Source organism: Electrona antarctica, assembly GCF_951216825.1.
Source record: "Electrona antarctica genome assembly, chromosome: 20".
In the NCBI taxonomy this organism is placed as follows: Eukaryota; Metazoa; Chordata; class Actinopteri; order Myctophiformes; family Myctophidae; genus Electrona; species Electrona antarctica.
The window spans coordinates 7,230,223-7,250,423 of NC_136801.1; the positions used below are offsets into that span (position 1 = coordinate 7,230,223).

Consider the following 20,201-nt stretch of genomic DNA (forward strand, 5'->3'; position numbering starts at 1 on the left):
GACCGTTTGTCTGGTTGGTGAGGTGAAACAACTGCGGTGGTTCTAAGCCAGTGGCCTTGGGGTCTTGTTAAAATGGGGACAGGTAATGGAGCACACGGGAACTGAAAGGTTGGCCCAACCTTCCGTTCCTGTGAGCGCGCACGTCTAACTGTTTTTTACTGCTAACACCAGTTTTGTCCGTTTTGTCCACATGAAAAACTTTTACTTTGTGTTATTTTTCGGAATATGATATTCTTGCAAGTCATACACATCCATATAGATAGATGAACTCTTTTTTTTTTTTTTTTTCTTTTTTTTTTTTTTCCTCTTAAGTCAGCATACAAGGTAAGCTGGGTGACTATATATGAAGACAACAACTACAACTTTCACAGCACTGGCATTGGTTAATTTTAAATACAGTACTCAAGCATTGTTAGATTATTTAAAAAAGAAAAAGAAAAATGATAAAAAAAAAAAAAAAAAAAAAAAACAGAAACATAATACCCCCGAAAGAAATAAGCTACGGTAAAGTTGGTTTCTCCCCTAAAATGTTTCCTTTGTATTTCAATGGCATGATGTACATATTTGTCTTTAACCATAACCATACAAAAAAAAAAAAAAGACGTCTATCCATAGGGTAAATTCTCTACGAAGTGTGTGTTCACTTTGGATTTCCCTTGATTTGATTACAGTACCATGCATTTTTATCGCTCACGTTACGGATTCAATATTGATTATTTGTTGTATTATTATTTCTGTGTTATTATTCCTCTAAATTCCATTGAAATAATTGATAAATGTTGAACGTGTTAGGATAGTGTTGTCTTCACATAGACTCAGGTAATGGTGTTTTTTTAGGTCCACATCCACCCTATTGCATGTTGACAGGTTATGCAGGATACAGTGGCAATCGTGGGGGGTGTGGGGTTGGGGTAAGGGATTAAAGCGGGGGGTTAGGGGTTGTGGGTACAGGAGGTGGGGGTCGGGGGGGTGTTAGGTTGGGGGTGGGGGGGTTCAGCTCCTAGACGACAGCCTTTGAATCCTTGCAGACCTGAGTGGTGGTGCCTGAGTTAGTCTGTTCAGTGTCCATCCTCTCTTCCTTCACTCTGCAAAACAAAAAAAAAACACATAGGCTCACAACAAACTAATAATACTACTACTAGACCCCACAGTCGCCCCCAGGACTCACCCGGCCTAATCCGAGCTCACTTTGCTAGTCTCTGGGTTGGCTCAAGGTAGAAGACAGAGTGCAGCATCTATCTTTCAATGGATCTGGTCTTTAACACACTCAGAGGATCAGTGCCCTGATGTCAAACTACCTGTCAACCTACTTCAGAGTGAGTGATCCCCATGGGCATGACACCAGAGGGAGCTCATCTGACCTCGTACCCCCAAGTTCGGCTCAAACATGAGGGGGGGAAAAAAAAACCAAAACAGTTTCCGGGAGGTGTACATATGATGGAAGTCCCCGGCCAATAGTTTCTCTGTATTAGGTCGTTACCAGGCTTTTCTCTTCGGAGATGAGAAAAGGCTGGGAACGAGGCTATTCAGACCTGCTCTAACTTGGGTCAGGGCCCTTCAGGGGGACCAGAGATTACAGTGAGACAGGTTAGAGAGCTGGAACTAGAAGTTGGGGTCAATTCACTTAATTAAAGTGAAAGTGAGTGGATAGTATTGGCTCAACCACTTCTTTCAAGATGGGATGTACCCCCCCAATTATCCCCCCCCCCCACACACACACATACACACACACACACACACACTTTGGCAGGCTATTTAACAGTAACTGTGATCAGCTGTGGTTCCTGTTGCATGGTCCATTTCATCCAGACAGGAATTTCAACGGACTGACATGCGAGAGCGGCATGTTCCAGGAGGCAGTGAAAGGCGAATGACAGGTTTATACACAAACACCATCTCGTAGGTCAACAGGCCAACAAAAAAGAGGAGTTGGGTAGGAGGCAAAAACTATATTTATTTTATTCTGATAACGGCAAAAAATATCAGACCTACGTGGCGAAACTATCGGGGCCAAAACCTGCCGTGAGAGAATGCTGAAACACCAGACCATAAATGAGTTTTGGAGAGAGAGAGAGAGAGAGGCGGGGGGGGGGGGTAAGGGAGATAGAGGGAGACACAGAGAGAGAGAGGGGAAGGAAGGGAGACCAAGAACTAACTGTTGAGTGATTAACTACTCAGGTCAAAGTATATGGTCCAAGTGTTTCCATATTCACCCCTCATCTCCGATGGTGACGTAAATGAAAACTGTTACGGTGCCGGGGTGGGGTGGGTTCCTTTCTCTGTTCCTTTTCCTCTTTTTGCTCTGAAGAAGACATGGGGGGGGGGGGGGGGGGGTTGCAAGAAAACACAGCCCTCGCTAACCCTTCTTCCCGAGGCACACCTACTATGAAAATACTCCGCTAATGCTTGGTTGTGATCTCCTCTCTGTCTCGTCTCCCAAAAAAAACCCAACGGCCTGCACTGCCCACTTTCCCCGTTTCACTCTCCTCCTCTGTGTCGTCGTCCTTCCTCCACTCATCATGGAGGACAGGAAGGGAAGGGACGGAGAGAGAGAGGGAGGAAGTGATGGAGGGAGGTTTCATTTGGTACAGGCTCCTATGTTCATAAGGCCTGGTGATGAAATGGTGGACATAATGCGTGGGATGAGATGGGGGGGGGGGGGGGGGGGGGGGGGGGGCAGTCCCCTGTACAGACACCTTATCAGACCACATCACTCTGACATCATGCACACGCAGGCAGTTTGTTAACCCATTTTGGATTGATGTCGATTAAAAAAAAGGCTTCTTAACCCCTTTGACTTGAGATCAGATTCTAAAAATGTCTTCTACATCCTGACAGTTTACTGAAAAAGCTATGTTTCTATGTCAGTCGTTCTTCAATTTTTCAAAAATAGCAGACCTACAAGCTCGTAGCGCGCCACTCGGTGGCGCGCTATGAGCTTGTAGATCTGCTATTTTTCAATAGCTAAAGCACAACATAATGCTAACACCAAAAAGGGGTTCCCGCCCAGAATGGGTTAATCCTAATAGTTTTCTATAAAACCTATGTTTCTATGTCAGTGGTGCTCAACCTTTTTCATGTCAAGGACCCCCAGAATTATCTCTACTGGGCCATGGACCCCCATCTCAAAATATGTAGTTCCAGGGAACCCCCCAGAAGCCAATGTTTTAGTTAAAAATGTTCGCTCTGAAATATATCTTCAAAGATTTGCGCCACATTTTCACGATAAAAAATAAAATAGCAGACCTACAAGCTCGTATCGCGGCACTCGGTGCCGCGCTATGAGCTTGTAGATATGCTATTTTTCAATAGCTAAAGTATAACATAATGCTTGAAACACCAACAGGGGTTCCCGCCCAAAATGGGTGGGAAAAAAGGAACGGAAAACGGGAAAAAGAAGTCACATGTACAAATTCATTCTCTCAAGCCTTCAGGCTGAGGTTTGCCTGCCTCCCGGTGCGGAGGAAGATGGTTCTTTAATACACATATACCCCTTGGTTTATTAAACGTGATTGTGATTCCCAAACCAGATGTCCCCACACCCAAACGATTCGCTGAGATGCATGGAGGGAGTGCTTGTTGACGTGTGTGGCCAAGCGCCTGGACCAAAACAAGCGCTCCTAATATATATGGTTTGGGAATCATCACTTACATGCAACTTGTGTAGTGTACACATGCACAGCCTGTCTCAGTGTTTATACTGAGACAGATGCAACATTTTGACTGGCTGAAGAGAGACGTTCCTCTCTCGTCCTTGGAGCGAACTACATGAGGAGCGCCGAACCGGCCGCACTGAACGGTGAACAAATGACCGGAACTAATCTTTTAGCAAACAGGAACGAAGTGACTGGAGTCACTGAGATGAACGATAGTTCCCGTCACTAGTGGGAGTTGCATGGCGTGCCTTGTGTCTCGGACGTGATCTGTGGCCTACGTACCTTGATGGGGCCGTCCACTTGGTCCAGTCCCTGCTCCGACAGCTGTTTCAAGGCACTTAGAGCAGCCTGAGAAGAGAGAGAGAGAGAGAGAGAGAGAGAGAGAGAGAGAGAGAGGAGAGAGAGAGAACAACAGATGGTGGAGTGAGTGAGGGAGCGAGGGAGGGAGGGAGCGAGATAGGGAGTGAGGGAAGGAGATTGGGTGGGAGGGGAGTGAGTGTCACCCTTCAGCTGCTTTTCAAATAACACTTACTCTGGGAAACCCTATGCCAACAGGACACTTTCCCTTCTCCTGCTGTTGTGTTTGGCTCCTCTTCCCTAACTGTTTATCTAGCGTTATAAGATGTGTGTGTGTGTGTGTGTGTGTGTGTGAGAGAGAGAAGAGAGAGAGCGAGAGGGATAGGGAAAGAGAGAGAGAGAGAGAGATAGGGAGTGTGTGTGTGTGTGTGTGTGTGTGTGTGTGTGTGTGTGTGTGTGTGCGTGTGTGTGCGTGTGTGTGTGTGTGTGTGAGAGAGAGAAGAGAGAGAGATAGGGAGTGTGTGTGTGTGTGTGTGTGTGTGTGTGTGTGTGTGTGTGTGTGCGTGTGTGTGCGTGTGTGTGTGTGTGTATGCGTGTGTGTGTGTGTGTGTGTGTCTGTGTGAGAGAGAGAAGAGAGAGAGAAGAGAGAGAGCGAGAGGGATAGGGAAAGAGAGAGAGATAGGGAGTGTGTGTGTGTGTGCGCGTGTATGCGCGTGTGTGTGCGTGTGTGTGTGTGTGTGTGTGTATGCGTGTGTGTGTGTGTGTGTGTGTGTGTGTGTGTGTGTGTGTGAGAGGGAGAGAGAGAGAGAAGAGAGAGAGCGAGAGGGATAGGGAAAGAGAGAGAGATAGGGAGTGTGTGTGTGTGTGCGCGCGTGCATCTGTGCGTGTGTGCACGCGTGTGCGTGAGTGCTCCCCTCCCACTGTTTATCTTGTGTTACTGGGTGAACATTTCCACTTTATGCTTTTGGCTGCTCCACATTTTCCAAGTCAATCAAAGTGACATCTGTATTCCTGATGACTATGGCTAAGTAAATAGCTAGGGGTCTCAAATACCTATAAATCACACAAGCTTAGAAAACACAACAGATACAATTAAGATTTGTCTAGAGCGAGATGTTTGGGCCAGCGGGTCAAACAAGTGTCCCTAAACACACAGGAAACACTACGTTGCACATAAACGCCCTGTCGAAGTGGAACACAATGACAAAACCCTGTAAATCACGTACATTTCAACCCCCGACAAAATGGCCATGTAATGATATTAGCATTTTCCTTTTTGAGTGGTGCGGCCACTCCAAGGAACAGCAATGTCCCCGTGTCCGTCCGTCCATCCCTATGTCCGTATGTGCCCATGTTTAGGGCACCAATAGGGGCAAAAGTGGCACTGTTGCGCTAGAACCAGAGAGAGAGATAGTGCTGCAATGTTGCCTGCTAATTACAATGTGGAGCATGCATGAGAGAGAGAGAGAGAGAGAGAGAGAGAGTGTGTGTTGTCTAATTACCCCACACATTAACTCTGTCATTTCTTGACCGTTTTGGACGCAGGGCGGCTCGCCGGAACCGGGGACGGCACCCTGGACGCGTTCCTGTGGGTCTGGAAGTTGCGCAGACCCACCGGGGACCCCCCCCACATGGAGTTGCACCACTCAGTTCACACAGGTGTGGTTTTTGTACAGAATTAATTATGCTGAATTATTGCGGTTGATAAAGTGCGAGTCTTTCCTCGCTGAGTCGCTGTCGAGGGAGTAGTTATAGCTGTAGAGGTTTGCGTCGGCTAAACCACTGGTTCTCAATGTGGTCTAAATGACAGTCAGGATTAGGAACTAAATGGATTTTAATTTGAGAGTATGCAAATGGAGCCATTTGTAAAGCCTTGAATTAAACCGTTGTCCCAGAGATAAATTAATCTAGTGGGGTAGTACATATCAATGTAAGGGTCCTTGAAATAAATAAAATAAATCACACCCTGTGTGAAGTGAGCGGAGCCTTGGATTACATAATGGTTGCATCACTGACTGAAGTAGACTAATTGACACGCCGGTAACCACAGTAACTGTGCTGAAATAAATAGACACAAACATAGACACCCAAACGAACGCACACGGTAAAATGTTGGAGCCGCTCAAAAGAGAAGTGAGAATCACTGGTCTAAGCTGCATTTGATTCATAATCACAACCAGCCACATGTAATGAAACGATGCCTAAAAAAGAAATCATCATCATCATCATCATCATCCTTCTCTCATCTAACTTGCAATGTGCGAGTTAGGTTGTCCTCAAGCGTCTCACGCCACGCTTGAAATGCCATGATGTCATTTCCTTCTTCCAGCGCGCACCCCCCCCCCCCCCCCCCCAGACCCGTGCCATGTGGAAGAGCTGCCAGTGATGTGTGGTCTGGTGTACTTGATGCCTTTGACAAGCTGTTGTCAGCACTAGTGGTATTTCATTCCACTTATCAGACACTGGAGCCAGTCATTGAGAAACTGCTCTAATGTATGCAATGTGTGTGGAAGTTGAGGGCGTTCGTGCCGTGTGGGGGGTGGGGTTGGGGGGGTGGGTGGAGAGAGGGGGCACATCTGAAAGACAAACAACAAACGAGATGTGGAACAAGCTTACCAGGTGGTCTAGCTAAATTCTATTGACTTTTGTGTAGTTGACGAGTATGGGCCGGCGATGTCAACAATTTCTGTGGATCAGTGACATCATGATGTGGCACCGTTGCTGGTCAGGAGTGCTAGTATTAGGACCACAAAGACAGACGGTCAGAAACTGAGCACGCCAGGAAAGCGGGTGCGATCGGGGCTGGGCTGATCTGATCTTAGCCAGGCTGCTGGTCCAATCCCCGACACGGATCTTCTCCTCCATCTTTTAAGATTGGCTCCAGATGTGCTCTCGCTCGCTCTCCCTCACTGTCTCGCTGCAGACCGAGGGGGTAGCTGGCTGGGGGCATAAATCTCCAACTTGAGCTGACACCACTAGGTCTGGCCATGCATAGCCCAACACATCTAACATCTCAGGTCATTCCACTAGGTCTGGCCATGCATAGCCCAACACATCTAACATCTCAGGCCGTTCCACTACTCTGTCCATACATGGCATCGCCAAATCCGTGAGTGTTTTACCATGTTAAAAAGGTACCCAATTTTACAAAGGAAAGAAAAGCCACGGGGATCTTGTGTGAGCATTAATTATGCTAAGACGTTAACAAGAAAGACATAGCAAAAACAAAAAAGCTGTCAGATCCTGCAACACGAACTGTGCTTCTGTAAGCATGTGGAGATATGCGTCTTAAAACCTCACATGCACCCAGCTTGTATTTTGCACAGCCGTTGAGAAACAGTGACTATAATAACAAGCCATGAATCCACTATGCTACTGTACACTTACATCACAACTTAATCCATTTTGGGCGGGAACCCCTTTTGGTGTAGGTCTGCTATTTTTGAAAAAAACGTGAAAATGTGAATATATATTATTACAGAGTGAACATTTTAACTCACATCTTTGCTTCTGGGGAGGTTCCTGGAACAACATATTTTCAGATGGGGCGGCGGAGGCATATTACATATAGTTTTTGGGGTCCTTGACATGAAATATTGAGCACCACTGATACAGAAACATAAGGTTTTTCAGAAAACTGTCATGATTTTGAAGACATTTTTTAAATTTCGACGCCAGGCCTAAATGGGTTAATCAGAGAGGAGATGAGGCTTGGGTGGACCTAACTAACAAGAGATATAATGCCAGGAGCCTGCTCAGCTCATTACAGGACCCACTGACATGCCTCCATGCCTCACAATAGCCTCATTAGTCACATCAGTTCCACAGCACTGACAAATTAACACTTTTTCACTTACAATGTGTCCTGGCGACGAGCCACCTAATTCCTCCACTCACTCCTGTTGCCGTTAAGCTGTGGAGACACAGGATGTCTGAGGAGTGAGCCGTGTTCCCCGTTCTCCGAGCGGGATACACTTATCATACACTTAAGATCTTGGGAAAATATGAAAGTCACTGCATCACAATCGCATACCCATGTGTCTCTATGGAATGCCGTACGCAGGGGAGGATATTACTAACTGCTATCGGTCTACTTAAGTCCAGAATCATTTCCAAAGCGGGCTTAACTTTCACCTGGGATAAATGCAAACCAGGAATGGTAATTTATGGCAGACAGGTGCAAGGGGCAAACCTGGTTTCTATCCATCAAAAGGGGAGAAAAATCTATAATGTGAAATCTGATGCATACAGGTACGGAGAGTCCTACGATAACAAAGTAGGCCTATATTATAGAAATGCATACAGTGCTGTGGGCCATAACTTAAGGCCTATCTCCAACGATGTCATAGATCAATTGAAACCGTTCTTTCTTAGCTGATGTGACGTCGCTCCAGATTTACAGCTTTATTAAATTGACAATCCAAGGATAAAGTTATTTACGTATTTTATATATTAGGTTATAACATTTAATAATACATAACACATGATCTAGCCGGTCCAATCGTGCCATCAGACGATGGTCGGAACCATCTGCATGCACTGCTGCGGAAAGAGTAGTTAAGATAAGAAACACCCGAGACAGACGGATGGTTCTGGAGTCCTGATCACTGTGACACCTGATGAATGACAAGAACTGGAAACAATCTCCATTTTGGCCTCTCTCTCTTTCTCTTGTGACCCATAAATTGCAATTAAAATCTACTCCCCCAATGATGATCACTGCTTGGGTTGGTTGTTTTTATTGGTTGTATTTATTCAATTGGTTGGTTTGGGGATCCCCCCCCCCCCCCCACCCCCTCCCTGAGTAAATAGCCCAGGACCCATCTGTTGCTGTGGGGCTGACTGGGGATAAACAGCCGTAAATCAGAGGGTGACGGTGCTGCTGCTGCTGATATACGACAGGCAGACAGGCAGGGGGATGCAGCCAAAGCCCTCGTGCGCCTGCCTGTAAGCCACAGGGCCAAAGACAAACACTGGGCCCTATCTGTGGGAACGGCAGCCAGTGAAATCATTATTGTTTTAATGAGATAAGAGGGCCATCGCTGGAGGTGGCCGCTGCGCCCAGGCGTCAACACCAGAGAGGAGTGTTTAGTCTGAGACCACGCCACAAAGGTGGAAGTGGTCCATCTCTGTCATAGCAACGGGGGTTGGGGGGGGGGGGGGGGACACAGAAGGGTGAGAAGAAATATGGAGATGTGGGGCTATGGGAGATCGAGACCCCTCTTCACCTCTTCTACCCCCCCCCCCTCCCCTCCCTCACCCCCCCAAATGTTCAGATAACAAAACCAGCTCTCAGCACCAGCGCGGGTCTGGAAGCCAGGCTGGAGTCATCTCCCGTGCCGTACGCTAGCCCCAAAACGTTGCCAACTTCACACGTTGGCTCATTCATCTCTCGCTCCGTCCGGTCGTGCCCCCAGATCAAAAGGCTTGGACAAACAGCGGTGGAATGTGACTGAAGGGGGCTGTGTAGGAGCCGCGACCGCTGCCCAGCTCCCCGACGCGTGAGTGACAGGATCAGCCTCATTTTTCTGGGCCCGCTGTGATCTTAATGGCTTCCCTGATGGAGTCTTCACTTCCCTTCAGCGGCATGGGCCAAACACAGGGCGGGTCCCCCGGGAGGCCCCTGGCATCGGCCTGATGGACCTGATGGATCGAGTGATCGCATCGGCCCCAACAAATCAGAGGCGGCTGTCAGCCCCCGCGGGCTGAACCGCTGCGAGGCGGCCAAACGACCGGGCTCCCCACGAGGACGGGCTGATGGAAGAGCGCGGTGGGACGGAGGAGAGGAGTGGAGCGGGAAGAGAATAGCAAGCGAGGGGATGGGAGGACGAGGAGAACGGAGAGGAGAGGAAATTGGGACAGGAGCGAAAAGTAGGGGGAGAGGATAGGAGAGGAGAACCCTCAAGTCTTTCTCCAGCTCCATCACTCAGCCATAAAGGCCCTCAGCGGCAATCCAAGACACCAGGGACCTTCTGAGGTGGAGACCACCAGCGTTTCATTCAGTTTCACATCGAAGAAGATTTGGAGTAGTCAGACGGGGGGAGAGAGAGAGAGAGAGAGAGCGTAGGTCACTGTACTACAGTATGTCACTATGTCTAAATGGTAAATGGTGCATTTATATAGCGCCTTTATCCAAGGCGCTTTACAGAGATTGTGCATTACATTCACCCACACATTCATACACCGATGGCGGCGGAAACCATGCAAGGTACCAACCAGCACATCAGGAGCAATTAGGGGTTCAGTGTCTTGCTCAAGGACACTTCGACACTAACTCTGGGGGAGCCCGGGTTTGAACTGGCGACCTTGCGGTTACCATCCGGAGACTCTACCCCTGAGCCACCGCCGCCATGTGTCTGCACTGTGAGTGGCATCAGGCCTAGTCCAGGTACTGCAGTCTGCACCATTGGGGCGCCAAATGAAAGCACAGACAACCGGGCTCACGCTCTAATCCACTGACCCAGTCCGTAAGCGTGGTGTGCCCCCCCCCCCTCCCCACCCCCCCCTTCCTATGCCTCCTGACCAGTCAAGCTGGACAAAACCAATTCCACTCCTTTAATCTCCAGGCCTGGCAAAGAGCATCAGGAGCAGCAGGCTCCCATCTCTCCTTTGATCTCTAACTTTGTCTTCGTCATGTGTTTGGACATCCAGTGTATAGCCCAACGAGAGAGAGTGAGAGGTGTGTGTGTGTGTGTGTGGGTGTGTGTGTGTGTGTGTGGGGGGGGGGGTTGGCAGTGGGAACGCTCTGTTTCCACCTCTCATTATGGACAGAGTGTGGGGAGATTCCTGCTGTGGTCTTTGGCAGCACTAGAAACCAAACTCTGAACAGGGGAGGACTGTCCACCACTCTGCAGGTGCATGTTAGTCATACCATGCTCAAATGCACACACACACACACGTGCAAAGCTAACACACATGCATGCATATATACATCAAACAGGTGTGCACACATCCATGCACTGCACTTCACTGCACAATGCGCTCACACGCACGCACACACGCGCACACACACACGCGTACACGCACACACGCACACACACTTACTTTCACAACCGCTTGCTGAACGGTTGCTTCTCAGAACCTGAGACGACACCGGGCCGGATGTGGCCCCGTTAGCCACACCACTGGCTTTTGTTCGCTCAGCGGGAAACAAGCGGCATTCAAATGCGCTCCGCTCGGGCAACCATGCACTCGCCGTCGCGCTTTAACGATGCCATAAAGAGCCCAATTATTAAGTGGGTGCGGGCCAAGGAGCTGCCTGGCCACGGAGCGGGACAGAGGACAGAGAGAGAACACCCCTAGGACGCGGGATGTGTGCCCGCTGATGGCGGCGGAAGATCTAAAGAGGGAGACGTCTGCTAGACTAAACAATGGTCCTGAGTGGATTTCAAACGGTGCATTTTAACAGGCGGACAGGACAGGACAGGGCCTGGGAAGGGGGAGAAGAGAGGGCCTTGTTGTCAGAGGAGGTCCCAAAGGTGGGGACGTATTGTCTCGCATAAGGGGGCTTGTTCTGTGCTCAAAAGGCCACATAAAACCCCAACGCTGCTCCATCTCTCTCTCTCTCACCGCTGCTGCAGAGAGTAATGCGAGAAGCCAGAGGGAGAGTCAAATCCCCGGTGCTCTCTTCTCCCTTCTGTCCGTCCCATGTTGCCATCACCTGCCTTCTGTCCGTCCCATCCTGCATTAACTCCCTCGTCCCTCCCGTGTTGCCATCACCTGCCTTCTTCCCATGCTCATTTAAGGTCCTTAAGCCGGTGGTTCGCAAACCTTTTTGCGCCTGATGCATCGAGTGGCAAAAACTACTTTCTAACCTTGACAGCCCATGTCCAAAGAGAAAAGTCCTATTTGATTGTATTAAACGATGTGAAACGACTCGATTTGCCACTCACTTCATGCAAGTGCATACCCTTGGGGTCCTCCCTTCAGGAGGACCCCGGCCCCTCCCCCATCACCCTCGCCATCACTGTTTGGTTCCCCGCTGCAGCTTGGCCTTGTCCTTGGCCGCTGCATACGATCATCATACGATCAGCAGAGAGGGTGATTGGCTGCCCTTTGCCCCCCCCCACCCCCCCCTTGAGGCCCTGTTTAGGAGTAGGGCTTTGAGGAGGGCCAGGAAGATCATGGCTGACCCTGCACACCCAGGCCACAGTCCTTTTTGCCCCGCTTCCCTCAGGCAGGAGGTTGCGGTCACTAAAGACTATGAAGGCCCGACATTCAAACAGCTTTTTCCCCACGGCTATCCGGCTCCTCAACGCTGCTGGTGTCCCTCCCTGACCGCCTTCTATCCTCCCTCCATCCCCAGTCAGAGTGGAATGGACTGACCTGAACACTTGAACTCTCATTATATTTATTCACTATTCATGTTGTTTTGTCTTGTCCTGTTTTGCACTTGTCCTATAATGTTGTAACTGCACTCTGCTGTCCACCAAACCAAATTCCTAACATGTTTACATGTCATGGCAATAAAGGCTTCTGATTCCGATTCTCTAGTTATATACAGTTATAATTGAAATAATAACAATAATAATAATAGGAGTCTTGCTTGATTTTAAATCCCCCAGTGGTATGTATTTCTTTGAGGTCTAATGTGTGGTTGTCACAAAATCCAGGCACACCTGGACTTGTGTCACGACGACGATGTCACACCATTACCACTTCTTTAAGCCATTATATTCCCTCACTTTTTTTTTGTTGGTATCATGTCTTGCCATTCAAGCCTGTGGAGCTTCCTCTTTCCCCTCGGCCATCTCTTCCTCTGCATTCTTCCCTTTCTACTCACATCAAAGCCCTGGAGAGGGATCACTGACACATTCCTGGATAACTCATGAAGACGACGTGTGTGTGTGTGTGTGTGTGTGACCGAGAGAATGAGAGAGAGCATGCATGTGGGTATGTGTGTAATGCGTACAATTGTGCGTGTGTGTGTGTGTGTGTGTGTGTGTGTGTGTGTGTGTGTGTGTGTGTGTGTGTGTGTGTGTGCTGTGGTGTGTCTGTTTGATATCACGGTGTGATGTGTACATGGATTCTTGACTAGCTGCAGAGGAACTGCACTCAGATCCTCTCACCAAATCTCTTCCTCACTGGCGCTCCATATTTCACACGTCCTTCCACATCAGAGGCATTGATAAAAAGAGGCATGTGTGTACCCTGGCAGCGGCAGGGGCCGCAGCCCCCTAACACAAGGTTTAACCCGTTTTGACCTGAAATCAGATTCTAAAAAATGTCTTCTACACATCCTGACAGTTTTCTGAAAAAGCTATGTTTCTATGTCAGTCGTTCTTCGATTTTTCAAAAATAGCAGACCTACAAGTTCATAGCGCGGCACTCGGTGGCGCGCTATGAGCTTGTAGATCTGCTATTTTTCCAATAGCTAAAGCATAACATAATGCTAACACCAAAAGAGGTTACCACCCAGAATGGGTTAATTCCGCCGAAATAGCACTTCATAAGTCCCGCAACAGTTCTCGTGCCATGGCATAGCAACGGTCACTACAAACCACATAAACCAAATAGGTTCTTCTTTGTGTATGTGCAAGTATGCAATGGCTTCTATATATATACATCTGAGTATAATGTACTTTCAGCTCCAGTGTGGTGGTGATCAGCATTCCAGAAATGGGAGAGGTGTGTGTGTGGTGGTGGTGGTGGGGGGGCTAAAGATGAGTGCTCAGTGCTGACTGGGCTAAGGCAGCAAGCGGGGTAACGGCTGCAGGGCTCCCCAGGGGAGAAGGCCTTCGCTGACATGGGAAGCCATAAATAAGGCCCTGGAGCGCAGCGCCATGTCATGCGTCATTTAGGCCGGAGAGGCCTGCTTTATCCACACCCCAACCCCCCACCCGCTCCCCTCCCCGCCGCCGAGTGTGGCACCTCCTAGGGCGTAACACAAAACATATGGACAGAGGGCGAGGGGCAGGAGCACCTCGGCATACCATACCCCTCGCCCTGTCAGCATGAGCACCTCGGAGGAAAAGCAGACACAGCCCACGGAGCAGGCTGATGTTAGAGAGGGATCATGGAGGTCAATGTATCAGAGATAGCCTAGAGCAGTGGGTTCTCAATCTTCACTGGATCAGAGCAGTGGGTTCTCAATCTTGACTGACTGGATCAGAGCCCACTTGAGAATCTCAAAAGTGATCGCGCTGACCACTTGGAGTGTTCAGATGGATGGGTGGGCCCGCATGTATTTTTTTTTTGGAGCATGTTCATTTTGCTGGTCAATCAATGGATTGTTTTCCGGGCTTGGATCGATTGGCCCACAGGTTGAAAACCACTGGCCTATAGAGAACACAGCGGTGTAAATGTGGACACTGTGGCTTAGATATTCCTGCTCAAGAATTCCAACGTGAATACAGAGAACAAAACGGAACTCGGGGTGATTTTGTTCCCCCTCCATTAATCGAGCAAGGTGAGAAATGTGTCACTTAAAAATGTATATAAGGCGATCTAGGACAAGGATCCTTGAGCAGTGAAAAGGATGACATTCTTGCACAACGAAAGGAGAGGATGACACTTTCTCTTTCACCCAGAAAGGGAAACAATGACACCGACACTGAAAGGAAACCGCCACCCACAGAAGGCCGTCTGGGATGTTCATCTGAGGCTGAATATGCAAACTTATTCCAAGGTCCGCTATGAATCAGAGCCTGAATAATGCATTGGAGATAGGATAGGATGAGTGAAGGGAAAAAAACACAAAAACAGCATTGCTGAAGTGAGAGTTGTCCAACGAAAGATGTTGGGTAAGAAGACACGCAAGCCTCAAGGTCAATGACTCAAACATGAGCAATGACAGCGCTAAAATAAAAGTTGAAGCAGTACGACACTGAAAAGAAGCATGCGCGCGCGCGCACACACACACACACACACACACACACACACACACACACACACACACACACACACACACACACACACACACACACACACACACACACACACACACACACACACACACACACACACACACACACACACACACACACACACACACACACACACACGCACACACACGCACACGATAACACACATTCCATAGTGGTCTGTGCTTTTAATGACTCTGCGGTAAATTATTATCCATTAATGTATGACGCACCTATACAAACAAAACTAAACTTTAAAAAAAAAACGTACTGGCCTTCCTCCACCATCACCAGCAGCACAAACAAGGAACAGATGCTTCACTGTGGTGTACCTCACAGGCATATCAATTCATTTCCTGGTAACGGTATTTAAAGTCACGGCGAGAGAGAGATTTGGGGAAACACCCTAGACTCTCTCTTGATTGCCGCTCCGCAGTGATTACCTCTATCTACACATCAGGTTTCCCATCATGCAACGTTGCATCACCTCGGCCTCCACCTGCAGGGATCCACGTTTCCATAGCGAGACGAGACGGGGAAGCTTCCCTAATCCCAGACAATTCCGCCCACATCGCCCTGGCTGGCCGGAGGGGATATTAAAGGTATGGAAAGCCGTGGGAGGAAAAGCCAGGGCTTCAGGCACTTCCACTGTCACACTGGTCGACGGGAGATAGCCATCGCTCCCGGAGGGGCGTCCCCCCCTTCTCTTTTCACTCTCCTGTCTCCTCCGTTTCCTCGTCCCTCTCTCGTTGGTATCAATGGTCAACCCCAGGATTCCCTAACCGCTTCATCATACCTTCCTGTGTTTTCCACCTGTTCCACTCTGAGCCCTCCGAATATGCAAACTAACATAGCGGTACAGAGTATAGCTTGGCGATGTGGAGAGAGTGGTACAAAGCAGTGGTTAGGTGGGAATGCAAATTGGGGGTTAAGGTTATCAACCTTGTGGCTGTCATGCTCTGCTGTGCAGTTATAGGAGTCAAAAGGACCGTTCTATATCTTGCAGCACGGGGGCTTGTGCTGCCCACAGCACAGCCAGGGTCTTTTTTAATCCTTTCCTTCCATTTGCATGAATAATGCACCAGAGTGAGGAGGAGATGGCACTGGGCTATATCAATCTCTTGCTAAGGATAAGGATGTCGGTGTACACCGTCCAGGTGTTATCAGGCTCTGACATTACATTTAAGAACCCATAATCCCTTGTGTTTCTTACGGGGAGGGGGGCGAGGTAATGATAACAGCTTTATAAAATCCAATCCAATAAATCTTCAACCACTTATCCGTAGTCGGGTCGCGGGGGCAACAGCTCCACCAGAGTGCTCCAGACTTCCCTCTCCAGAGCAACATTAGTGACTTCCTCCTGGGGGATTCCGAGACGTTCCAAGGCCAGTGAGTCGATGTATTTCCTCCAACTGCGCCTTGGTCTGCCCCGGGGTCTCCTCCCAGTGGGGACGTGTGTCGAGGACCTCCCTAGGGAGGCGCCCGAGAGGCATCCTAACCAGATGCCCGAACCACCTCAGCTGACTCCTTTCCAGGCGAAGGAGCAGCGGTTCTACTCCGAGTCTCTCTCGTGTGACTGAACTTCTCACCCTATCTCTAAGGGAGATGCCAGCCACCCGCCGAAGAAAACCCATTTTGGCCGATTGTATTCGCGACCTTATTCTTTATAAAATGGCATGCACAAAACAATTAGGCTGGCCAAAATGTAACGATGGCTTCGAACACATACAGCATCCCCCAAGTGAGAGGGGTTGCCATTTGTATGCAAAGAATAACGGCATAACAAACAGCTGAAGGTCGCTCCAGAGCAGGCCTTCAAAGACGTCTCGTCAGGTCAGAGAAAATGGGATGGCGGGAACAGGAAGGGACACATGAGCGTGTAGGAAAACAGTGGAAGTGGAAAAGAAGAGGGAAGAGGAGCCTGGGAGGGAAGCGTGTATTTTTGGGGGGAAAGAGAGGAGGATGGAGGAGGAGAGTGGATAGGATAGGGCCCTAAGTGTCTTTATTGTGACACCCGCCAGCTGCATACATACTGTATAATCCCCTATGCTCCATCACAGCCCCCCCCCCCACCCCCTATATTTTCCTGTCAGATTTGGTAGTGTGTGTGTGTGTGTGTGTGTGTGTGTGTATGAGGGAATGTGGATGTCTGGTGGGTAAGGACGTCCGGTAACAGGAGAGGGCCTGCAGTCAGACAGCGTTTTACACCTTCTTTTCTCCCTGTCTCTTCCTCCCCATAGTCCCTCCTCACGCACACACGCACACGCACACGCACACACACACACACACACACACACAGGACACGCCTGTAAAACACGCTCTGGTGTTCTGTAACATGCTGCTGCTGCTGACCCCCCCCCCCCCCACCACCACCACCACCAGTCCTGTGACCATCTCTCATCATTACCCAGCATGCTCGCTGGGCTGGGGGCCATAAGACGTGGTTGGATTGGATGTTCAATCATGTACGCAGCTTTACCAGGAATACCTCATAATAATTCACGCCGTGCAACGAGGGTCTATTATAGGAACCGACGTGCAACGAGGGTCTATTATAGGAACCGACGTGCAACGAGGGTCTATTATAGGAACCGACGTCGTGCAACGAGGGTCTATTATAGGAACCCACGTGGTTATGGCGTGTTATGGTAACGACAACAACAACGTTGTTAACGGCGTGTTATGGTAACCTGTCCGTGTTGCCATTGCAACGAACGTACACTGTAATGCAAAGCAGTGGCGGAAGTACATTTACAATTCTAAGCTACTTTTACTTTACTTGGGTATTTCCCACTTCTTGATACTTTACACTTGTACTCATCTACATCTCAGAGGCGAGGCAAATACTGTAGGCCTAGGTTTTTTATTTGACAGCAGAGATTTAGCAAAATATAGATTTGACCATTAAGACATATTTATACATTTACTTTGGTACTTTAAGTGCATTTTGATGAGTATTTCTACATCGTTGCATTGCTACTTATTACTTAAGCAAAAACATCCGAGTACTTAATTCTTGCACCACTGACGGCCGGGCTACACCAGGCTTTTCGCGCACGTTTTGTGCGCGTTTACCCTAAACGCGAACCCCGCGTACGCGTTTTTAAAAATAGGACTGGACCTAAATTTGTGCGTGTATTCGCGTAACGCGCACTGAAAAGCCTGGTGTAGCTTGCAGTGGCGTATCCAGGAATTACGTTTTGGCCAGGCAAGATATGTTAATTGTCTCCCCGCGCACAATCGTAGCACTAAACGTTTTCAAAGAGATATACCTGCCAGACGAGTAGGATACAAAGGCTGAAAGGCATGCATTTACATTCCAATGGGTGATTGAGGGTCGCGCTCTACCGCAACGGCCAATCAGCTGTCCATTTAAATAGTTCTCAGGTCTTGTTTTTGTCCTCTTTTTTCTCATTGTATGGATTTTGGCCAGGCCAGAAATGGATTTGGACAGGCGGACGCCTGCCCTCGCCTTATTGTAGATACGCCTCTGGTAGCTTGGCCGTGATGCAGACACAGAATCATGCATGAGGCATGTTTACCTAACACAATACATTCCAGTATGCTTATATCAGGGGGCAAGACTCCCAGGGCTGGTTCAGTGATGAACCGCTCCAGGGAGCCACGCTAACCAGGCAAAGATGGCCTATGCGCCGCCTGGGCAAAGTGCAAAGCAACACACACTGAAAACACATGTTTTTTTTTTATATATATAATGTTAGCATAATGCTATTACCCCGTTAGTTTAAAGCCGGTGTGTGCCTGTCACAAAGTGTTCATAAACAATCCTAACAGGAACAAAGCCATGTTATGGGTTCCGTCTGCAGCACACGGTGACGTGAGCCGGGCCCTGACACAGAATGGCTTGGCTCCAGCGTTGCCAGATTTTGCAAGACAAACAAGCGGCCACGGTCTACAACAACAGTATATATATTATACAGTACACCGGCTATTTGCAAACGGACAATCTACAGGCTCACAATGTGGACACGACGTGAGGTATTTAAACCTTGTAAATACACAGATGGAGGTCCGTACGGGGCCTAACGGGGGGTCCTTGAAGGCTCATACATAGTCTGGATTTTCGGTGGTTAGGTGACCACCGAACTACAACATGACGTCACGAGCCGCGGTGAAGAGCAAACCACCGGCACCGCTCCAGCCCTTCTCTCTGTTTTTACTCACCACCGCTCAACGTTATTTCAGCTCCGGTGGTCAGCTCACCACCGGAGCGGTGGTCACCTCACCACCGAAAATCCAGACTATGAATAGGCCTTGACATGAAAATATTCGAGAACCACTGTTTTAAACGACATTTAGGAAGGAAGCCCAAATAAGCAACTACATTTTAACAAAGCCCACCGATATTTACAAGTGACTTTGCAGAAATTCAAAGACCCAAAGTCACTTATGATAAGCGGACATGGCAACACTGCATGGCTCCGTGAGCAGACATGATTTGGCTGGCTGGGTGGAACGGTGTACGGCTCACATGAGAACAGCAGGACGTGATCTTCAAAGCCACGGGCCAACAAGATAATGCTTAATCCATTTTGACCTGAGATCAGATTCTAAAAATGTCTTCTACATCCTGACAGTTTTCTGAAAAAGCTATGTTTCTATGTCAGTCGTTCTTCGATTTTTCAAAAAAATAGCAGACCTACAAGCTCGTAGCGCGCCACCGAGTGGCGCGCTATGAGCTTGTAGGTCTGCTATTTTTCAATAGCTAAAGCATAACATAATGCTAACACCAAAAGGGGTCCCCACCCAAAATAGGTTAATCCTAGCCTTTCTCTGACAACTGTCTTGCAGTGGTGCCAAAAATCTAACTTTATTATAATTTTTTTCCCCCCCAGAACAAACTCGTTACATGGGAAGGTTTAACATGTGTTACACTATCTTATTATGGGAGATTCTCATCAAAGGAAAATATTCAAAGTAGTAAAACCCGAGTGACAGTTTTTATGCAGCAGTACCTCCAGAGCACACGTTTGTTTTGTTTAGTTTTTAAGTCGTTGATGTCGGTGTTGTTTTGATGGTGATGGTGGTGTTATTTTATCCACAAAAGGGGGGAGTTAAGTAAGTAGGTGCTTACTTACTCTGTGGTCAGGGTTTCTTTTACAAGCCGCCTCACACATTTTTACAGCATGGCAAACAGACAGTAAACACCAGGCAGGCCGTGGTGTTCATGTGTTAAAGCACACTTTAACACATGATTAGGACACAGCCAATTAGATCTGTGGTTGTCAAAGTTAGGGGGGCAGGCAGGGGTTCAAGGGGGTCTCCAGCTAAAATGAGTTAAAGGAGAAATCCATGCTAGAAGGCTTTCTTACATTTATGTGTAGTTGTTACGTCCCCACCAAAGAGGTCCAGGTGTTATTTTGTG

General features: G+C 48.5%; 1 protein-coding gene across 1 annotated transcript in view; it reads right to left on the reverse strand.

Annotated features, from left to right (window-relative positions):
* Window positions 1-796: 796 nt before the first annotated feature.
* The window catches only part of stau2 (staufen double-stranded RNA binding protein 2), a 149,518-nt gene continuing 130,113 nt past the window's right edge, over window positions 797-20,201 (reverse strand). Inside the window, exons 13-14 of the mRNA XM_079489301.1 lie at window positions 3,939-4,004; window positions 797-1,085 (exon numbers count right to left, since the gene is read on the reverse strand). Of these exons, the coding sequence (XP_079345427.1) occupies window positions 1,059-1,085; window positions 3,939-4,004 (93 nt within the window). The 3' untranslated portion in view covers window positions 797-1,058. The remainder of the gene's footprint in view (window positions 1,086-3,938; window positions 4,005-20,201) is intronic.